Source organism: Cricetulus griseus, chromosome 2 (genome assembly GCF_003668045.3).
Source record: "Cricetulus griseus strain 17A/GY chromosome 2, alternate assembly CriGri-PICRH-1.0, whole genome shotgun sequence".
Taxonomy (NCBI): domain Eukaryota; kingdom Metazoa; phylum Chordata; class Mammalia; order Rodentia; family Cricetidae; genus Cricetulus; species Cricetulus griseus.
The window spans coordinates 213,541,139-213,562,600 of record NC_048595.1 but is presented as its reverse complement, the minus strand read 5'-3'; the positions used below and the strand labels follow the sequence as shown (position 1 = coordinate 213,562,600).

Genomic DNA, 21,462 nt, shown 5'->3' with positions numbered 1-21,462 from the left:
TTGAATGGGAGGAGATAGAATTCCACTCCAGCTGCAGAACTTCGGGTAAATGCACCTTGCTGGAGACCAGGAAAAGGATTTCCCTGTCGTTTAAATTTATAGGAAGTCCAGAGAGGTGTCAGGGTCAATCAGAGGGCTTGTGTTCGTTCATACATTAATACTTTCATTAGCCTCAAAATATATGAAAGAGAGAGAATGAGAGAGAGAGATCATCACTTCCACTTTAAGGCATTAAGGAGCATAAAGCCAAACACGTCTAATACCATCAATCAGAAGATTGCTGTTTTATTTATGCATTCACTAGTATAGCTAGCATGCAAAGAGCTTCCTATGTGTGCTATAATAGCTGGGGACAAATAGTGGCCCAAAAACATATGAGATGCCATGTATAAAATGTGTGAATGAAACCTCCCTGTTTTCAGAACTTCTAAATGAAGGCTGATGTTTTCTGCCTGTTCAAGAAAGCTTTCCTCAGAATCCAGAGCTCACTTCAGGGAGTGAAATTTGGCGCCAGATTCTGTAACTTCAGACAGGAAACTCCCTTGGCAAGGCAGAGAGCGCAAACGCTCTGTACTAAGCACAGGCTGGCAGTGTAGATCTATCAAGATCTGTGTTGTTTTCTTTCTTCTCAAAATCAGATGTTCCTTGCCAGGAGCTTCCCCTAAAAATAACACCCTAGCTGAAGCCAGCCAGCTTGTCTCTAGGTGGAGTCTTGGAAAGCCCAGCCCAGAGGAAAACACTTGCTTATTTTTTATTATAATGAAGTCAACTTTAACATAATTCCTGGTTTTAATATAGAGTCCACAGATATCCATATATGTTTTAGACAAAGAGTATTACTCACCCTCCTCTTCCCATTGTTTAGGAAAACTTTCATGATTCCTCAGAGTAACAACAAAATATCAAGGAAAGAAAAAGTTTAAGAAAACATGGATTTAATGAAGCAATTTCAGATTGTACCTTCGATAATTTTTCTCAGATTTAGCCAACTCAACTCTTAGAAATATCTTGTTGGATATTAAGTACTAAGAGAACAATTTGATATACTATTTTGACATCAAACTGTAACACAAAGGAACAGCTTGAAAAGGACAGAAGTCTGGGATAACTGACATAAAACCAGAATATTTTCCATTGCACCCAAAGACAATAGTGGAGAAAAGTGAGCAAATACACATTATGGACTGTATGCATGGCCTCTGCATATTGAAAGGGAAAACATTACAACAAGGGCAATCTCCCTGATTTGTTTTTAAAATGAAATTATCATTTAATAAGAATTGGCACACTAGGCCTGGCGTTGGCGCAAGCCTTTAATCCCCGCACTTGGAAGGCAGAGGCAGGTGGATCTCTGTGAGTTCAAGACCAGCCTGGTCTACAAGAGCTAGTTCCAGGACAGGCTCCAAAGCCACAGAGAAACCCTGTCTCAAAAAAAAAAAAAAAAAAAAAAAAAAAAAAAAAAAAAGAATTGGCACACTAATTGTGAATTCTTTTTAGGGCATTTTTCTGTGCCTTTCATACTAGTGAGGAATCAATTGCTCTCAGAGCTTGAATTCACACACACAAAAAAAAAAAAAAGCCAGTGTGATCATCTCTCTAATTACTATTCCTGAAGTCATATTCCATCATGCAAGCCAGGATGCAAACAACGACGCATGCCGGGATGCATGCCAGGATGCATGCAGTGCTCTCAAGACAGCCTGCTCTGTTCTGTCCTCATAGCCGTGAATATCTAATGTATTATTTTTATGATTCTTGAGATGTGACAATTGACCATTTATTCCAAATGGTATATAGTTTCAGTGAAACATTGCACTCTATATACTCCTTATGTATTTTGAGAATGACTTGTTCATTATATTCCCTAAGTCAATGATTTGGCAGCATCTCTATTAGTTTTGGAAGAAATGGAACTGTCCAAACAAAACTCCTATTTCTATATATGTCAGAGCCATGTGTACATGTTCATGCAAGGGTGTGTATGTATATATGTATATGTGTATTGTGTGAATATCTGTGTGTATTTATGTGTATCTGTGTGTATGTGTGTATATATGTGTGTTTGTGTTTGTGTGTGTATATGTGTGTATGTGAGTGTGTGTATGTGTATATGTGTGTATGTGTGTGAGTGTGTGTATATGTGTGTATGTGTGTGAGTGTGTGTATATGTGTGTATGTGTGTGAGTGTGTGTATATGTGTGTATGTGTGTGAGTGTGTGTATATGTGTGTATGTGTGTGAGTGTGTGTATATGTGTGTATGTGTGTGAGTGTGTGTATATGTGTGTATGTGAGTGTGTGTATATGTGTGTATGTGAGTGTGTGTATGTGTATCTGTGTGTTTGTGTGTGTATATGTGTGTATGTGTGTGTGTATGTGAGTGTGTGTGTGTGTGTGTGTGTGTGTGTGTGTAAGTCAGAGGTTGTTAATAAGAGCCTTCCTCTTACACTGTCCACTTATTTGAAAATGTATTTCATACATTTTTTAAAATGTATTTTAAAATACATACATACTTTTTAAAAATGTGTTTCATACAATGTATGTTGATCACATTTCCCCTCCCTCAATTCCTCCTGATCCTCCCTATTTCCCTTCTTGTTCTTTCTCCCTCAAAAAAAAATAAAAAGCAGAAATGCCAAAACAAAACAAAAATCACACAAAACCATGGAGTCTGTTTGGTGCTGACCAACTAATCCTGGTCACACAGCTTACCCTGGAGTGTAAATAATATACTCAGGGGCACTCCATTGGAAAAACATCATTGTCCTTTCTTAGCCAGTAGCAATTGCAAATAGCTTCTTAGGAGTAGAACTTGGTGCTTACTTCCACTTCTCTGTGCTGGGATTTGTCTGGTTTGAAATTGGGCAGGTCTTTTGCATGCTGTCACAGTCTATGTGAGTTCATAAGTGCATCAGTACTATTGTGTCTGGGTGACACTTTTTCTTTGGAGTCATCCACCACCTTTGGCTCTTACAATCTTTCTACCTCTACTTCCACATAGACCCCTGATGCTTCAGGGGGGATTTGACAAGAGATCCCATTCAGAGCTGAGTGCTCCAAAGTCTCTCACTTTCTGCCCTTTGCCCAGTTGTGGGTCTCTGTCAATTACCATCTACTGTAAGAGGGCTGAGTGGCACACTGATAAATAGGTACAGCACTATGTCATTAAGACTCATTTTATTGTTGTGTTCCTTTAGCAGAATAATAGTAGTAGTTTTTTCCCTAGGGGAACAATGTATCTAGTCTCGGGGTTTTGGTCACTTTAGAAGTGACAGAAATGGGTTTCATCTTATGGAGTGGACCTTGACTCCAATCCAAAAACTGACTGGTCACCCCAACACATTTGTGCAACTATTGTACCAGTATATCTTGCAGGCAGATGCTGTTGCAGGTCATAGAGTTCCTAGTTGTGTGACAATGATGAATACTTCCCTTCTTCCACAGTATGAAGAGTAAATTCCTGTACCATAATCACTAGTCAGTAGGGTGATGCTTCTAGTTGGGCATAAGCTCAATGACATGTGTAAGTGGTATCTTCAGCAACAGGGCCTTAATGTCATGTTGTTGAAGGTAACCAACAGCATTGACAGTAGCCTGTGGTGTTGAGCAGGGTCTGTGGGACTCCCTAGGCGAACAGCTCAACAAGATGTTACTCATTCCTGATATTGGAGGATTTATTTCATAACATATGATGTCTAGTTTGGGCATTGCTTATCCCATTATATGGTGACTCCATTTAACTTCCTTTCATATATGTATATATTTAGGGATTTTCCAAAGTGCTAGGCTTTCATGTGGTTTTTTAGTGTTAATTGTCCCTCCCCATATTCTCTCCTTTACCCTGCTCTGTCACTCCTACTCCATTTAGTCCTACTAGTCTAGTTTCCCCTTTATGTCTCAATAACACTATATTCTATGTTCCCTTCCCTGGGAGATCTCTTCCTCCCTGGTCCCTTCCAAGGTACCTAGCCTCTGTGTTATTCAAATTGTGTCACACATATTGAAAGCTTAAAAGCTAACATTTATATGCAAGAAAAACATGTAATATTTGTCTCACTCAGGATGAGTGTTTCTAGCTCTATCCATTCACTAGCAAATTTCATAATTTCTTTTTTCTTAACACTTTAATAATAGTCCATTGTGTAAATGTGAGCACATTTTCAGTATCCATTCATCAGTTGATGGACATCTAGGCTGTTTGCAATTTCTGGCTTTTATGAATAGAGCAGCAATGAACATGAATAAGCAAGTATCTCTGTAGTGATGTAGAGTTCTTTGGGTATATGCCCAAGGGTGGTATAGCTGAATTTTCTGGTAGATATATTTTCAGCTTTTTGAGGAACTTCCATGCAGATTTCTATGGGTTGTACCAGTTTTCACTCCTAGCAGTGAATAAGTGTTCCCCTTTCCCCACATCCTTGACAGTATGCGCCAACATCTGTTTTATTAGTCTTGGCCATTCTGATTAGTGTAAGATGAAATCTCAAAAGAGTTTTAATTTTCATTTCTCTGGTGGCTATGGATGTTGAAAACTTTCAAGTGTTAGCCATTTGTGTTTCATATTTTGAGAAATGAGAACTCTATTTAGTACTGTAACCCATTTTTTAAAAGTTGAATTGCTTTCTTGATGTTCAGCTTTTTTATAGATGATTTTTAAAATATTTAATTTTATTACTTTTAATTATTTGTATATCAGGAAGTATATGTGTGCAGGTACCCACAGAGGCCACAGGTGTGGGATCCCCGAAACTCAAGCTATAGGTGCCTGTGAGTCAAAGATATGGGTGATGGGAATCAGCCTTCAGACCTCTGCAAAAGCAGTGTGCTGGTTAGTTGTCAGTTTGACAAGAGTTAGGCTCATCTGGGAAGATGGAATACTTTTTTTCCAACATAATATTTTTGTTGATTTGGGGGGATTTCTTTTTTTGACTTTTTTTTTTGTTTGAATTACAAACAAGATTGATTTACATGACAATCCCAGTTCCCTTCTCCCTCCCTTCCTCCCCTACCACCCCTCCAACTAAAACCCTACCTATCACATATCCTTTCTTCTAATCTACACCTGACTCAACCTTTCTGCTCCCTCATGACCTCTGCATTCTTCCTTTTCTTCCCTTCTCATTCTCATAGCTCCCTCCCCCCTCTTCCTGTGTTCTCAATTTGCTCAGGGGATGGTGACCCTTTTCCCTTCTCCAGGGGACAAAGTTTGTCTCTTTTAGGATCCTCCTTGTTTACTAGTTTCTCTGGCAGTGTGGGTTGTAGGATGGTAATCTCTTACTCTATGTCTAAAATCCACATATGAGTGAGTACATATCATGTTTGTCTTTTTGTGATTGGGTCACCTCGCCCAGAATGGTTTCTTCCAGTTCCATCTGTTTTCCTGCAAATTTCAAGATTCCATTGTTTTTTCTGCTGAGTAGTATTCCATTGTGTAAATGTTCAGGTTTTGGTTTTAGGTTTTGGTTTTGGTTTTTGGTATTTTTTAGTTCTTTGTATATTCAAAAACAAGCCTTCTGTCAGATGTATACAGTTTTTGTCCCATTCTGCTTTGCTTGAATGATGGTGTCCTTTGCTATGCAAAAGCTTTTTACCTTCACGAGGTCCCATTTACTAATGTTAGTCTTTGTGTCTATGCTTTGGGGGCCTGGTCAGAGAGGCCTTTCTTGTGACAATGTAGATCAAATGAATTACATATTCTCTTTTCTTTAAGTTTCAGGGAATTTGGCCTTATCCTAAAAACCTTGATCTATATGGAGTTGAGATTTTATTCAAAGTGATAAATGAGGATCAATTTGTATTCTTCTACATACAGACATCCACTTTGACCAGCACCATTTGTTGAAGATGGAATCTTTTCTCCAGTGTATAATTTTGACTTCAAGTGTTTACAGCTATGCAGTTGTGCTCAGGTCTTCTGTTCTGTTCCATTGATCAATATGTCTGTTTTTATGCAACACCATACTGAATTTTTTACTATAGCTCTGTAGTGTAATGTGAAATATGGGATGGTAAAACTTCCAGCAGGTCTTTTATTATTCAGGATTGCTTTAACTATCCTGGGTTTTGTTTTTTTGTTTGTCTTTTGAGTTTCCATATGAAGCTGAAGGTTGTTTTCAACTGTGAAGAATTTAGTTGTAATTTTGATGGGGATTGCACTGAATCTTTAGTTTGCTTTTGATAGGATAGGCATTTTCAAGATATTAATCCTACTGATCCATGAGCATAGGAGATCTTTCCATATCCTGGGGTCTTCTTCAATTTCTTTCTTTAATACCTTAAAGTTTTTATTGAACAAGTCTATCACACCTTTAATTAGAGTTATTCCAAAATATTTTTGAAGCTATTTTTTGTTTTGTTTTGTTTTGTTTGTAATAGGTATTGTTTCCATGGTTTGTTTCTCAGTATGTTTGTCATTTGTATGTAAGAAGGCTACTGATTTCCTGTGTTGATTTCATGAACTGATAGTTTCCTAAAAGTATTTATCAACTATCGAAGTTTCCTGCTGGAGTCTTTAGGGTCTTAAATATAAAACCATATCATCTGCAAGTAAGAATATTTTCTCCTTCCTTTCCTATTTGTACTCTTGGCCTTTTACAGATGTCTTATTGCTCTAGCTAAGACTTCAAATACTATACTGAACAAGTATGGAGAGAGTGGGCACCCTTATCTTGTTCATGATTTTAGAGGAAATGTTTCCCATTTCTCTTTCTATTTTGGTTGATGTTGCCTGTGGACTTACTATGCATTGCCTTTGTTATGTTGGGGTATCTCCCTTGTAACCCTAATGTCTCCAGAACTTCTTTTATAAAGGAGTGTTGGATTTTTGTCAAAGGCCTTTTCTGCATTTAATTAGATGAGGTATTTTTGTCTTTCAGTTTATGTATGTGGTGGATTACATTTATCGATTTATGTATGCTAAACCATCCCTGAATCTCTGGGATGAAGCCAACTTGATCATGGTGGAAAATCGTTTGGATATGTTCCTGGATTCTGTTTCCAAGTATTTTATTGAGAAATCCTGCACGTGTGTTCAGAAGGCATATCTATCCATTTTTTTAGACAAGTTCTCTCACTGATCCTCGAGCTCATTGATTTGACTAGGCTGGCCAATGATCTGTCTGGCTCTGCTTCTTAGATGGTGACATTACAAGTATGTGCCACCATATCGAGCCTTTATGTAGGTGTTGGGGATCCAAGCTCAGGTTCTCATGCTTCCATAGCAAGCACTTCAATGAGGCATCTCTCCAGACCAGCTCTTACTTTCTCTTAAAATACTAGCTGTATATATATATATATATATATATATATATATATATATATATATATACAATTTGTTTAGAAAATAGTAGTTGACAAAAATGTGTTCTTAAAAGTTGTCTCTTGGAGACCTACTCTTTTCTGCCGGGTAATGGCAGGGGAGGTAAGGGGAAACTAGGGAGAGTGTAGGGAGGGGAAACTGTGGTTGGGATGAATTGTATAAGAGAAGAATAATTTCAATAAAAAATAAAATAAAATGCCATAAATAATAAAAATAAAAGTTGAACTTGGAAAAAAAGCCCACATACTCAGCCTAACTTAAATTTAATAATTCTCTAAGGAAATACAATATGAAGTTTCTGAAGTCTGTTTGAATAAATTATAGAAACTGAAATCATGCATAAAATTATTTCATGAAACCCAAAGAAAAAAAGCATGATCTTCTATTTAAACCCACAGTTATCTAGAGCATATTTCTCTGGCTACCAGTCTATACTTTAAGCAAGTGACATATACAATGAAAAAACTAGGAGACTCTGATGTCTCTTGAAAAACAAAAGCATCAAACAGACAGTTTATCAGCAATATGTGTTGAATTGTATTCACAACCTTTTCTAAAATGAATAATGCATGCAGTCATGTATCCTACAATTTCTACAGAGTAGAAAATGTCAACATTCTTTATTGGACATACCCTAAATAACATCATCTTTTTTTCTGCTATCATTAAACAGGGAAGGCCATGGTAAAATCTCAGTATTTGCTGTCAAAATGGCTTTGGCCACATTGTGTGGAGGGAAGATCATGGACAAGTTAAGATGTAAGTTATCCCCACTCCCACCTCCTTGCTTGTTTCTGCTGTGTGCCTTACATCCTCTCTCTTAGTCTTGCCAAGTCCCCTGTCTATCTCTGCCTCCCCTTCATTCTGTAGAGCCATTTCAAATGCAGTCTTCTTTGTCCTTTAAATTTTATAATAAAAATATTTCCACATTAGGTAAATTTTAATGAAATGAGCATTCCCCTCTACTTTCAAGTTATCATGATTTATAACTGCCTATCTCTTAGTAGAATCTTTCTGATACTAAAGTGCTCAATTTTCACTAATTTAAAATGTTGTTGATATTGTGATTTCATCGTGTCTTTTACCCTAAATATTGTGAGTATGGCATGTAATGCTGTGTTAGAAAGGCCATGACAATTGGCATTGATAATCCAAGTTGTGAGTCCAGCAATGACATTGATTTGCTAAGTTACACTGTGGACATAATTTCACTTCTTTAATCCTTTGGAGTCAAGCCATACATACTGGATGAACATTTTCTCACTGGCTAACCAGATTAGTGACAGGATGGCAAAACTGAGGTGGCATCTGTTTCCTTCACATCTGTGATTTCTTTTGTGGACTGGCCAATACAGCCAGAATTCAGAGACACCCACCCAGAACCTGGGCCAGTCTGTTTCTCTTTGGTTAGCCTAGGAGATAAAGAACTTGAAAACTATCTACTTCACTGTTAAACTGGGAGACAATAAATTAGAAGTTCCAGGAACCGGTGGCTTTCTCGTCACTCTCTAAGTAGCTTCAGAATTATCTAGGAGGCACTTTCTTCAAGATTAGGCTAAGAAAAGAAAATTTAACAAAATGAAAGAAACAAGAGGGAAAACCCAGAAGAGCTTGGCTGCTGCCTTCATGTCACAATCAGCCATTTATGCCAAGGACATTAGAGAAATGTTTCAAAAACTTAAAATCTTTGAAAGCATCTTCAAATACTCATTCAATGTGGTATTCATAGACACAAGTCCTAGTATTTTAAGATTTATTTTATTATGTATACAGTGTCCTGCAAGTCAGAAGAGGGCATCACAGATGGTTGTGAGTCACCATGTGGTTGCTGAGAATTGAACTCAGAACCTTTGGAAGAGCAACTAGTGTGTTCTTAACCACTGAGCCATTTCTCTAGTTCTATATTAGAATAAATTTGAGCCAAAATAATGAAAGGCAATCTTCTAAACATGAAGACCCTCTGAGCCTTTCCTGAAGCCAGTGAGTCCTTGTCCTGGAGGACCCAGGCTCTTCTGCTTCAGCTCTCCTTGTGTCAGATGTCCTTTCTCTCTCTCTCTCTCTCTCTCTCTCTCTCTCTCTCTCTCTCTCTCTCTCTCTCTCTCTCTCTCTCTCTCTGTCCAGTCTTATTGTTCATCTCAGAACAGTCACTAAAGCAGTTACTGGTAAAAGAAAACTGTGGCAACCTTATCATTCATCTTCAGATCCTGGGCTGGGAAGAGCCACTCTTCCTCTAAGGCAGGATCAGATTTAAACAGAAGGTTGGCAAGATGACAGCGGTGAGAGGTGACTTCACACAGGCCTGGCGACCTAAATTAAATCATAGGATTACACAAAGTAGACAGGGAGAACCAGCCCTAGGATTTTTCCTCATCTTCACACACACACACACACACACACACACACACACACACACACACACACACACACAAGGCATACACGCATACATACACACAAAGTAAAATATTAAAATATACATCAAATGCATGGTTGATAGGCAATTAACTAACAACAGGAGCACATTTTACAACAGAAAAAATTAAGCAAAGGTGGTTAAATGCTTTAAAATGCAATAAAGAGGATACTAATTCCATTTTATAACTACTTAGGGCCACCACCACCCAATAAGTGTGGTGTTCACCACATTACTCCTGGTGGCACGATTGAGACAACCTATAGAAAGAAGGGTACTTTCTGTGGGCATATGGCAGAGCACCATAAGCATAGAGTGACCTCCTTTTTGGTTTAATTGTTCTCGTCTTGTAATTAGCTGCTTTAATGTGTTGGGAACACTTGTCTCTTAGACAATATTGTTGGTTGATTTTTCTTAAGTGTGTTCATGTGTGTCCCCATACAAGTATGGATGTGATATATGCATACTCCCATCTGTGTGCATGTGTGCTTGGGCATATGTGTGATAGAAGACACCATAGTAGCCATATGGAGGAATTTTGTCCATCTTTGCGACAGGGTTTCTCTTTGGACTGTTGCTCACCAATTAAACTTGCAAGTGAGTTCCAAGGGTCCTTCTGTTTCTGCCCTTCTGGTGCTGAAATTACAACCATGCACCACCACACCCAGAATTTTCCATAGTTCTAGGGTGCAAACAAAGGTCTTATGCTTGCAAGCCAAACACTGCACCAACCCAGGCAACTCTTCAACCCCAATAATCCAGATCTAAAGGAATTCCAAGTCCAAGACCATAAGCCTGGGATGTCTTATTTTATCTATACTTGTTGAGCACTTTCTTTTTCTTTAGTTCAGAAGACCCACGCTTTAGCAAACACCTTGTCTTTATCAAATTTCTCTCTCTAAATGGGTTGGTTTACCTCTATAACTACCTCCAGGGTTGTGCCCGTAACTTACTGGCTTGCTTTAAATCCCTCATCACACCCCTTGATACCATCCAGCCCCAATTTGAATTCCATAGCAGAAGTTTCAATGTGTTTTATCTGCTATCACCATCCACAGTACCCTGGTGTCTGTACCCCACTCCCTGACTATTCGGATTCCTTGTGAGCCTTGTGCTTGCAGTCCCTTTTGTCCTGACCACATTTCCTTAAACCAATTCTCTCCTTTGTGCTGACTGCTCAGTGGCCTTTACACTTTACCTGACCGGCTCCTCCTCTGCATGGCATCCACCCTGCTCTCCCAGTATTCACACCAGGATGTTAACTTCAAGCTTTTCTCAATCTTCCAAGCCTCCTGGAGGGCAAGAACTGCATCATGGTTTCCTGTATATTCGCTGATTAGCAAAATGCTACCCATTTAGTATGTATCAGGTTGACTGTAGCTGAATGAACCAATGATGGCAAATTCATGTTATGTTGCTGTAGGAAACACAAACGGGGTTATAATATGATCTGGAGCCACAAGGAAAACTCCCACTGTGGATTTCATATGAATGAATGATGTCAGCAACAGAATAAAATACATAATGAAATTAATAATGAAAATATCTAGAATATATACACGGTGTCCCACAAGTAAAGTATTATTATGGATACTTTACATCTATTAACTGGGTGAATCCTGAGAATAATCCTTTTTATTATATATGCATACTTATCAAGCCCAAAACTAAGATATAAGCATGTATTATTTTCACATCAACATCAGGAGTTCCTTCATTTCTTTTTAAAGACTTGAGTAAGCCATCCATAGCCACTTTCAGATAATCCCTGTGGTCCACACTTACTTGGGCTTTAAGATGACCTCCCTTGACACAAATGAAGTTCATTCTCTCTCATTTTAGTGTCAAGTATGTCGAAGGTCATTATGGATATTCCTGCTTTTTGTTCTAGTTAGAGATTAAATCCATTACCTTTCACTGTGCCCAAATACTTCATAGTGTGCCCGAACACTTAAGGGGAAATGATTTACTTGGGTTCACAGTTCAGAGAAAACAGTCTACTATTGAGGAAGGCTTAGTGGCAGGACAGGCTTCTGTCCATAACAATGAGAGTGTGAGGTGCCTTGTTAATAATGTGTCAGATAAGGAGGCAGGAGAAGTCAGCAGTAGAACCAGAGGTGGGCTATCCTTTAAGGTCCAGCCCTGACAAGCTATACCTGCAGACAATGCCTCCCACCCCAGAGGTTCCATGACCTACCAAAGCAATACCAACAGCTACATGCCGAATATTCAAAAATTAGCAAGAGGGAAGGAGTTAGTTCACATTCAAACCAGAATAGAAACTTTGCCTGAATTCTTTCACTTAGTGATTTGAAAAGGTACTCAGAGCCTCAAGAGACACAGGGTGACCCTGTTAGGACCATCCACCTTCCTCAAAGCAAGCAAGATGGCAGCTTCCATGGAAAAGCCAGTCTGATTTTCCCAAGTTTTCTTGTCTCCCTGCTCATTGGAATGTTTCAGCATTTACATACAGAATTAATCAACATATTGTCCTGTTGGCAGCTTCTTTTTGATTTATTTATTCTTGAACAGTTTGACTAGAGCCTGAGATAAAACTCAGCAAGCAAGCAACATTGCAGAGATGATGAAGACAGCACTTTGGTTTAAATTGAATTTCTTTTTTAATTAATATAAATTAAATGGTTTAATCTATCTGTGAAATGGTTACATCTATCTGATTAATATATGCACCATTTTATACAGTATTTTGTGACAAGAACATACACATTCATCAACTGTACTAACACATATTTCATGACCTTGTCACCCTTCTGTGAAGGCTCTCTCTTGAACTGTTTCTTAGCTATAACTACATATTCATTGACAACATGTTGACATCCCTGCCTGTCTTTTAAGTACTCTAGGTGCTAGTAGTAACCATTCTATACTCTAGTTCTGAAATCAACATGTCTATTTTCTGTTTGAGTCTAAACATGTAATATTCATCACTGTGTGTGGGCTCATTTCACTCAACAGCATACCCCCGGAGCTCATCAATATTGTTGAAGGTGGTAAGATTTCCTCCTTCTATGGCTGAGCAACATTCCACTGCGGATGGGCTACTCTTACTTATCCATTTATTTGTTGAAGGACACTTATGTTACCATACATCTTCACTGTTTGGGATGTCATCATAAACTTGGAAGCACAGATATTTCATCCACAAACTACTCACCTTTAGATGCAAGCCCAGGCATAGAATTGCTGGATCATGTCATGATTCTATGTTTTCTAATTGTGTTATTTACCTCCAAAATGGCTGAAATTTTTATTTCCACAACAGTTTACAACTATTCCCTTTCCCCAAGTTCTCTCCCACACTGCTTCTCTTTTGTACTTTTTTTTTTCTCATTTTTACTAGAGATGTAGCTGGCCATGGCTTTCATCTGCATTTACTAGATGATCATTGACACTGAGCATTTTAATAACCCTCTAACAAATTTGTATGCCTTCTTGCAGGAAATATCTATTTGACTCCTTGGCTCATTTTCAGTAAGGTTTTTTTTTTCATACTATTGAGTTATTTGAGCTCCTTATATATTTTGGACATTAGCCTCAGAATGTCTACAATATCACCATTAATGTCAATTGTGAAACGTCATTTTTATTGGGAAGATTTCACATGATGAGAGTTGATTCACATCCTAAAACCATAGCCTAGTAAAACCTTGCAATATGTGACATAGAATTACAGTGTAAATGTTACAGCCATGGCTTGTGATAGCCTTGGCTACATTCAAAATGAACAGAGGTAGCACATTGAACTTACTGTAGCTTGTCCCAGCAGCTACACTGGCTGAATGCTGTTTAATTAGCATTAGATAAACTGATGACAAGTCCTTTCATTCTGATAATTGGGGGGAGGGGTGGAAAGGATTAGGAAGCACCTTGGGAATTCAGCTGTTAGTGTTCATTAAGTTCACATCATGGCAGAAGGGAGGTCACAGCTCAGTGAAGGCAGAGGTACTCTGGGGAATAATCTGAAAGCCTGATTTTACCTCATAGATCGTCTGTGAGGCCAGGCTCCTCTTCACCACACAAAGACCTTTCCTGATAAGTCACATGCCCTCCACCCTGTTGGACAGTGTGGTCTATAAAATTTTCTGCCTCTTTGGGAAGTTACTACGTTTTAGCTTCTTTCTTTTTATCCTTATCTCTATTGTGCCCTTTATTTTTTCAAAGACAATGAATCAAACCCTAAATGTTTAATAATGACACAAATGGATAAATTGCTAATTAGATAAATGATACATGGACCTCCCCCAGTTCCGCTACAGTGACAATTTCATTCTGTTTCCTAAGATGTTGGCAATTTTGTCTTACTTTTCTGTTGCCATGATAAAATGTCCTGACTGAAACAACTTAAGGGGAGACGGGTTTATTTCAGTTCACAGTTCCCGAGGGATCCCTTTGTTGTGGGAGAGAACACACGGTAGCAGGAGCAAGAGACAAGCCTGTTACTGCATCAGCAGTCCAGTAGCAAGGAAAGAACAGCAAGTGGCACCAGACAATAGAACCTCAAAGTCCACAGCCACTGACAGACTTCCTCCAGCAAGGCTCCACTTCCTGAGGGTTCCACAGCCTTCACAGCACCACCCATGGCAGATAGGGGCCAGGTGTTCAAACTCATGAGCCTGTGGGGGAACATTTCACTTGCAAACCACAGCAGTATGTATCATATATACAAAATTTACCTTTGCAGCATTATATGTGAGTTGATAACTAACCTCAAGACAAAATCATGTTCTCTGTCTTATCAAAATATGCTAATATTACCCAAATTACAACTCACCTTCAAAAAGACACCAGACATTTAGCAAGTCCCTGTCTTGAAAGAACAACAAGAAGAAAACACTGGATATGGATATCATGCTGAGACTATTTCGGCAGAAAAATCAGGTTTCATGTTATGTTTTCATCAATAATATACTTGCTCTGCATTATTAATACAAGAGATGTTGAGATAGAGCTTTAGCATGCTTATGTGGTAAATACCTTCACCCTTTCTTTCCATCAGATATTTTCTCAATGATCTCTGACTCCAGTGGAGTGATGGTTTATGGGAGATATGACCAGTTCCTTCGGGAAGTTCTCAAACTTCCCACAGCGGTTTTTGAAGGTCCTTCGTTTGGTTACACAGAACAGTCAGCCAGATCCTGTTTCTCCCAACAGGTAACATTGTTAAGGAAACCTTCCTAACACCGTTGTTCTCTTCTGTGTGTGACTTCTGGCTCAGGTGCCCAAATTCTTCATGACAGAAGCCTGGGGTGTATTTTTCCAACCTGTGACAAATGGCTTGTGATCCAGCAACTAACATATATTTACATATAACTGATACATGTAATTATAACTTATACATGAATAGTAATAATTACTAGTGCTCATTGACCAAAAGGCACACATCATGCTAATGATGTCTACTGCCTAATTTAGTCTTTGCAGCAATATATATATATATATATATATATTATATATATATATAATATATCCTCAGTATCCTTATCATTAATATCACTATATTATCAAAAGAACTGAATTGTCACTCAGTCCCAAATGAGGAATGTCTGGCCCCACACTAAGTTTTACCAACATTCATCAAAGGAGAGGAGTTTCCTCACATGCCACATGGCTGTTGGGGTGGTCCAATAAATGATGTCCTCACATGCCACATGACTGTCAGGATGGTCCAATACATGGTGCACACTGGTGCCTAAATCTTTCACAATATGTCGTAGTGATGCTTTCAGCTGACCTTGTTGCTAGGGAAGGTGCTTAGTTTACCACATCTCCAGCTTATACCTCTTTGGAAAGACCATACATTCATTCCCCAATAAAATATAGCAGTAATTTCTAAATTCATGCAGAAAATGTTCATTTACAGCCATATAGTTTAAACTAACCAGGTATGCTTTCTTAAGTGGTCTGTTTAATTAAAACATTAAATGAAGTTTAAGGGAAAATAATTGTGCACAGCAGCTACTGGAAAACCACACTGTACACCCAGATAGTGACATCCTCATTCTGCATTTACTTGGCCATCTGCAAAGTTGAAACTGCATCAAGTGTCACTCCTATCATACATCTGTAGAAATCTAACTAACCTCCTGATGAGTAAAGACATGCACTGCAGGCTGCATTAGATACTAACTCTGCTCCTGTGCTATCTAGGCAAAGGAAGCCCTGATGTCATCATCACAGTCCCAGCTCCTACATTCAGGGCTTAGCTGCTCCTGAACATTCCTCCACCTCCGCTCTGCCCTGAGTTAGTACAGTTTTTCTCTCAGTGACTTCAATTTGGATTTGGTATTTCTCCTAGCTGCATTCTGGTACCCATTGTCCATTGTTTCTCCATCCCTCTTCCTCCCTCTCCTTCTGTTCCTCCCCTTCCAGCCTCTTTTACTCTCTGGGATGAGCATTTTAGCTTCTACAGGAGTGAAAACACATAGTGTTTGTCTTTCTACACCTGACCTTCAAACATAAAATGACTTGTATGTTTAAAAACTATTAAATAAAATATTCTCATGCTAAAAGCTCCTTTCAAATTATGCTGAGCATTAATGATGAGAAATTTATACACATCCAAGTTACAGCAATCTCTTGGAAAATTCAGGATCAATTATAATTTAGCCAATATGATTAAGTAACCAAAGTGGATAAGGTCATCTGAAAATTTTAGGAAGTGGCACATACACAAACACTTTATTTTTAATTTAATGTTTTTATATCCACAATTTAAAAGGCTAAAATACAGGAGCAAGGAGGAGATGACTAGAGAGATGGCTTAGTGGTTAAGAGCACTGACTACTCTTGCAGAGGATCTGTGTTCAATTCCCAGCACAATTCCCAACACCCACATGGAGGCTTCCAACTGTCTGCAACTGTGGTCCCAGGAGATCTGGCTCCCTCTTCTAGCCTCAATGGGCACCAGGCACTCATATGTATGCACACAGACATACACATAGTCAAAGCACCCATACACATAAGAAATAAATAAATAAATGACTGAAATTCCAAGTGTGTTTGAAATATTTCACTGGGGGAAAAGTCCATACAATGCAGAGTAATAGCTTTTAAGGAAAATTATCTTTTAGACATATAAATTCTGAAATCTTTTAAAAATCTTGTCTCCTGACCAATGATCCAGTGATGTGGGATATTTTATATGGCACTCCTGAGACTGTCCAATAGGGGGCAATGCCAGTGACTGACAGACAGAATTGGCCATAAAGAAGCCAGCAATTTGGAGAAAGAAGACACACTGGAAGGAAAGGGAGGGGAGGAGAGTTTGGGCTTCCTCTGGGTTCTAGGACAAGGGAAGAGAGATATCTCCAGCAAATAAGTAAGGTCAACTAGTTGCTACTAAGCCTCTCTGAGCTAGCAAGTTTTCACCCCAGCCTTTGACTTCTGAGTTTTATTGATAACTAGAATAATAGAGACTTAATTTAAACCTACATATAGCAGCAACAGCAGAGCCAGGGCCTAGAGACCAGAGGCCCCTCCAGGCCTTGGCCAGAGTGGCCAGCAGTGCACTGACTGAGGGGGCTGTGGGACCACAGACAATAATTAAAACATCAGTAGATTCATGTGAAGCCACAAAGTTGACAGAAAAACATCAATCCAGAATCTGTTATTAGTGAGATGCAAGGTTTATCCCACAATATGGGCCTTAAAAACACTACACCTCTTTGGGACTGTTACCAAAACTATTATGGTCCTATCCACCTTGATATCCTGGTTCAAATTTTCAAATAAAATAATTTTAACATTTGACCACACAATTCCTGCTATTTCAGAATTCCAGTGGAACTGTTCACATTAGCAATTAAATATTCAGTGTGTAAGCAATAGAGGAAATGCATCATTCACAAACAGCCCAACCCGAAGGGAACAACATACAGTCTGTGTCATGAGGACTTCTGAGTTAGTGTAGATTCCAGCTCTTTGCCTTTCCTTGTTTTCACAACACCCTTCATCTCTGAGACAGAGGCACAGACTCCTCTGATTGTCCCCTGACTAGACTCGTGCAGATGATATGGTCTCATGACAATTAGGCACAAAAAGCAGTGGATGTCCTTGGTTGTAAACAAGTGCAACCGTGCCCTTTGGCAAGTTCTGTGTCTCCCTAGATAAGGAGTTAATTGGATGCTTTGTTTCTTTGTCAAGTGACATGTGGCTAGCCCAAGAGTTCAGATTATTCTCTGACCTACACTTTTGTGGTTTTTCTTCTGATGCAGAAAAAGGTCACATTAAATGGCTTCTTGGATACGCTCATGTCAGACCCTCCTCCACAGTGCCTGGTCTGGCTGCCTCTTCTGCATCGACTGGCGAATGTAGAAAATGGTGAGTAGTTACTGCTGAGCCAAAAGATGGTACTTAAATTGGTCAACGTGGACCCACCAAGTTCATAGTTATGAAGTTCGTGTAGTTTTAGGGAAATTTGTTTAGTGGATCACTTAACCAACCTACCTCCTGGCCTACCAAATGTTATATGTTACAATAAATAAATAAATAAACCTCAATTGCATTGCAACAGATAATTACAAGCTATCTGTGTTCAATACAAAGATCCCAATAAAGGACATTTTTGGGGAACTGGAGAGATGGTTCAGGGGTAAAACCTGCTCTTCCAGAGGACTTGAGTTCAACTCCCAGCACCCACACGACAGCTTGCAGCTGTCTGTAACCTCAGTTCCATGCAACCTGACACCCTCACTCAGACATACATGCACACAATATAAAAATAAAGAAAATAAAACATTTAAAAAATTTAAACAAAAAACATTTTCTAAGATGTGTCTTAGATGTAAATTTCCCATGTTGGTATCTATGACACTGACCATTTTTTCTTAAGAGATCAGCCAGGAATAGGTGAAAGAAATGGCAAGGAAATAAATGAAAGCAATAAATGGTAGCAACTTGCTCACCTTAAGGCACGTGTTCAAGGTTATACATGTCCATAAAGTATATATTGTTAAAGACAAGAGTAATGTAAACTTCGCTGCATGTTTCTTTTCAAAATTAGCAAAAATTTCTAATATAAGAACTGTTTGTCATTGACATACTCAAGTTTAAATATAAAATACAACCTAGGGCAGGTTTAAAGAAATTTACACATAGATCAGACTAAAACCTCTATCTAATGTTTGTAGTTTTATTGTCAAATTGAATAAAAAATAATATATCCCATGTCTATGTGTTGCTTTAATAAGCTTTAGGGATAAAGTTGGCTTTGTTTTAAATTCTCATTTGGAATATTTATCATCTGACTTTGTTGTCTCTCAGGGTTATAAGTTTATTCTATTTTGGTTTTGGACAAAATTTAATGAATGAGTTTATTAGTTCCTCTTTAATTACTAAGAATCATATGGATGCAAGAGCCAAGAGCCCGTAAGTGCCTACTGTGACACAGGATGGGTTCAGAGCTCTGATCAGTATCCCAGAAGGCATCATGGACCAATCCCAATGCTATAGTTTCAGCTCTGACATCTGTGTGTTTCCTATCGCAGAAGATCTGCTTCTTAGGATCTGTCCAAGGCAGTTCTACCCAGGCTTAACTCAGTCCTTAGCTTTCCTGGGTGCCAGGAGAGGGGCTGTCCCTTAGACAGCAGCATATCTGGAATGCATCATGGGTCTTTTCTCACACTTTACTTCATATCTTGTTTACTTTCATCTATAATACATTTCTTACCCAGCTAATCAGATAACTTTAAAAACAAACAGGAATTATTGTTATTGTTGCAACTGTTGCTGCAGCTGCTGTTTTGGTATCTTTAATTCATGGTAACAGGACAATTTGGATCTGATTATATATTAGTTTCAGATCTCCAAGATCTGACATGGCCATCTTGGCAGTTCGAATTTCCTGGCAAGATAAGTGAGGTGTCTCTCAAACAGTCTAAGTCAGAACTGTGTTCAAATAATTTATCTTTTGGGGACCTAGCCTTCTGCCCCCAGAAAAGTGTATGTATGTTAGATAAAGGCAATATCACTCATTAAGTAAGCCCATTAGCTACTCCATTTTTTTAAGGAACTCAAATCTCTCATCTAGTTTTATTATTCCCCTATTTCATTTCTTTTTCTTTTTTCCTCCATTTTCTATTTCATTAACATTTGCCCCTTGCCTGCTGAATACTTAACTGTATTCATCCATTGTGCTTCTGTGTCTTCATGACCTCTGCTGGTCTCTGGGAGATGGTGTGTGGAAAAGACTAGTCAGTCTGGATAATTTACATTCATATGACTTAAGAAATAGGGGTCAGAAGAACAAAAGGCATTACAGAGATTTGTGTTGCCAGAGGACACTTATTCTTCATCCTATTTCATACCTACTCCCCTCCCACACACATGCTTGAAAAGTATAGTTCCAGGAATTAACTGGATCAAAATGGACCATGGTCTGAAATCACCACAGTACACAGCTGAAAAATAGAATTCCTTGTAAGTTGTGTTTTTCTTTAGTTTAGTTCACGCTTTTCCTAGTGTTTTCCTCATTTACTTCCTTCCTAGTCTTCCATCCAGTTGAGTGTTCCTACTGTCATAGTGAGAGCATGATGGGATTTCGCTACCGATGCCAACAATGTCACAACTACCAGCTTTGCCAGGACTGTTTCTGGAGGGGCCATGCAGGAGGTTCCCATAGCAACCAGCACCAAATGAAAGAGTATACATCATGGGTAAGTGAGGTCTAGCAGTGTTTGAAACTGGATGCATGAATGTTACGGTACATTGGTTAAGTTTCTCTGTTGCTGTGATGGAGACCAATACAAAAGGCCACTCCTGGAAGAAACTCCCAGGTCACAAATCATCACTGAGGGAAGTCAGGGAAAGAACTTCAGTAGGAACCTAGAGGCGGGAACTGAAGCAAAGGCCATGGAGGAACCTTGTTTATTGTCTTGCTTATATGGATTACTCAACATGCTTTCTTATAGCACCCAGGTCCACCTCCACAGGACAACATTCTCCACAGAGGGCTGGACCCTCCCACATAAATTGTTAATCAAGAAAATGCCCCACACACTGGACAATAGGATGATCTGATGGAGGCATGTTCTTGGCTGTGGTTCCCTCTTGCCTGATGACCCTGACTTGTGTCAAGTTGATAAACAAAAAAGCTAACCAGAACAGATGATGATGGAATTAAGGCAAACTTATCTTCTGTTCCAACATTCCTTCCCCCTTCCCTACCATATCACATCCTACTGGGATCTCTAACTGTTTGTACCTGAGCCATGTATGGCTTTCTCAGACTTAAAATACTAGAAGAACCAAACTATGCTTCTTCTCAGGATATAGACAGGTCAATGCTGATCTAATGAACTGAAAGTCAGGCAGCTCTAGATCACTTATTTTACTGTAAAAGATGTGTCTTACTAATTTTCACTTTGTTTTATTTCTGTGCAAATTGATAAAAAAAAATACTGAGATTCCCTAATTTCTTTCAAGTGAATGACTAGACAGGAATATGGTAATATGAGGTCAAAAAACTGGTACAGTTTCAGATATTTTTTTCAAAGGAATGGAGAGGGAAATTTGTGGTCTTAAAATCATCTTTTCATACTGTGAGTGGTTAACTTGGTGCTAACGTGGCCTGTGAGTGCCCATGAGGCAGGAGGCTGTGGCACTTGCTCTGTGGAGTAAACACTGTGTGCTTACTGTTTTACATGGCTCTCTGTTTTCTGAACTACCTCAATTAAACTCAAAGTTCAGTTCTCACCATTTCTCCGACATCTACTGTTT

The 21,462-nt window shown here is 38.8% G+C and overlaps 1 protein-coding gene across 5 annotated transcripts in view; it reads left to right on the top strand.

Moving 5' to 3' along the window:
- The window catches only part of Dtna (dystrobrevin alpha), a 252,517-nt gene that overhangs the window by 166,220 nt on the left and 64,835 nt on the right, over positions 1-21,462 (top strand). For all 5 annotated transcript variants that reach the window (XM_027400555.2, XM_035440251.1, XM_035440252.1 and 2 more), the window contains 4 exons: positions 7,990-8,075; positions 14,744-14,898; positions 17,961-18,066; positions 20,233-20,399. In XM_027400555.2, coding sequence (XP_027256356.1) covers positions 7,990-8,075; positions 14,744-14,898; positions 17,961-18,066; positions 20,233-20,399 — 514 coding nt within the window. The remainder of the gene's footprint in view (positions 1-7,989; positions 8,076-14,743; positions 14,899-17,960; positions 18,067-20,232; positions 20,400-21,462) is intronic.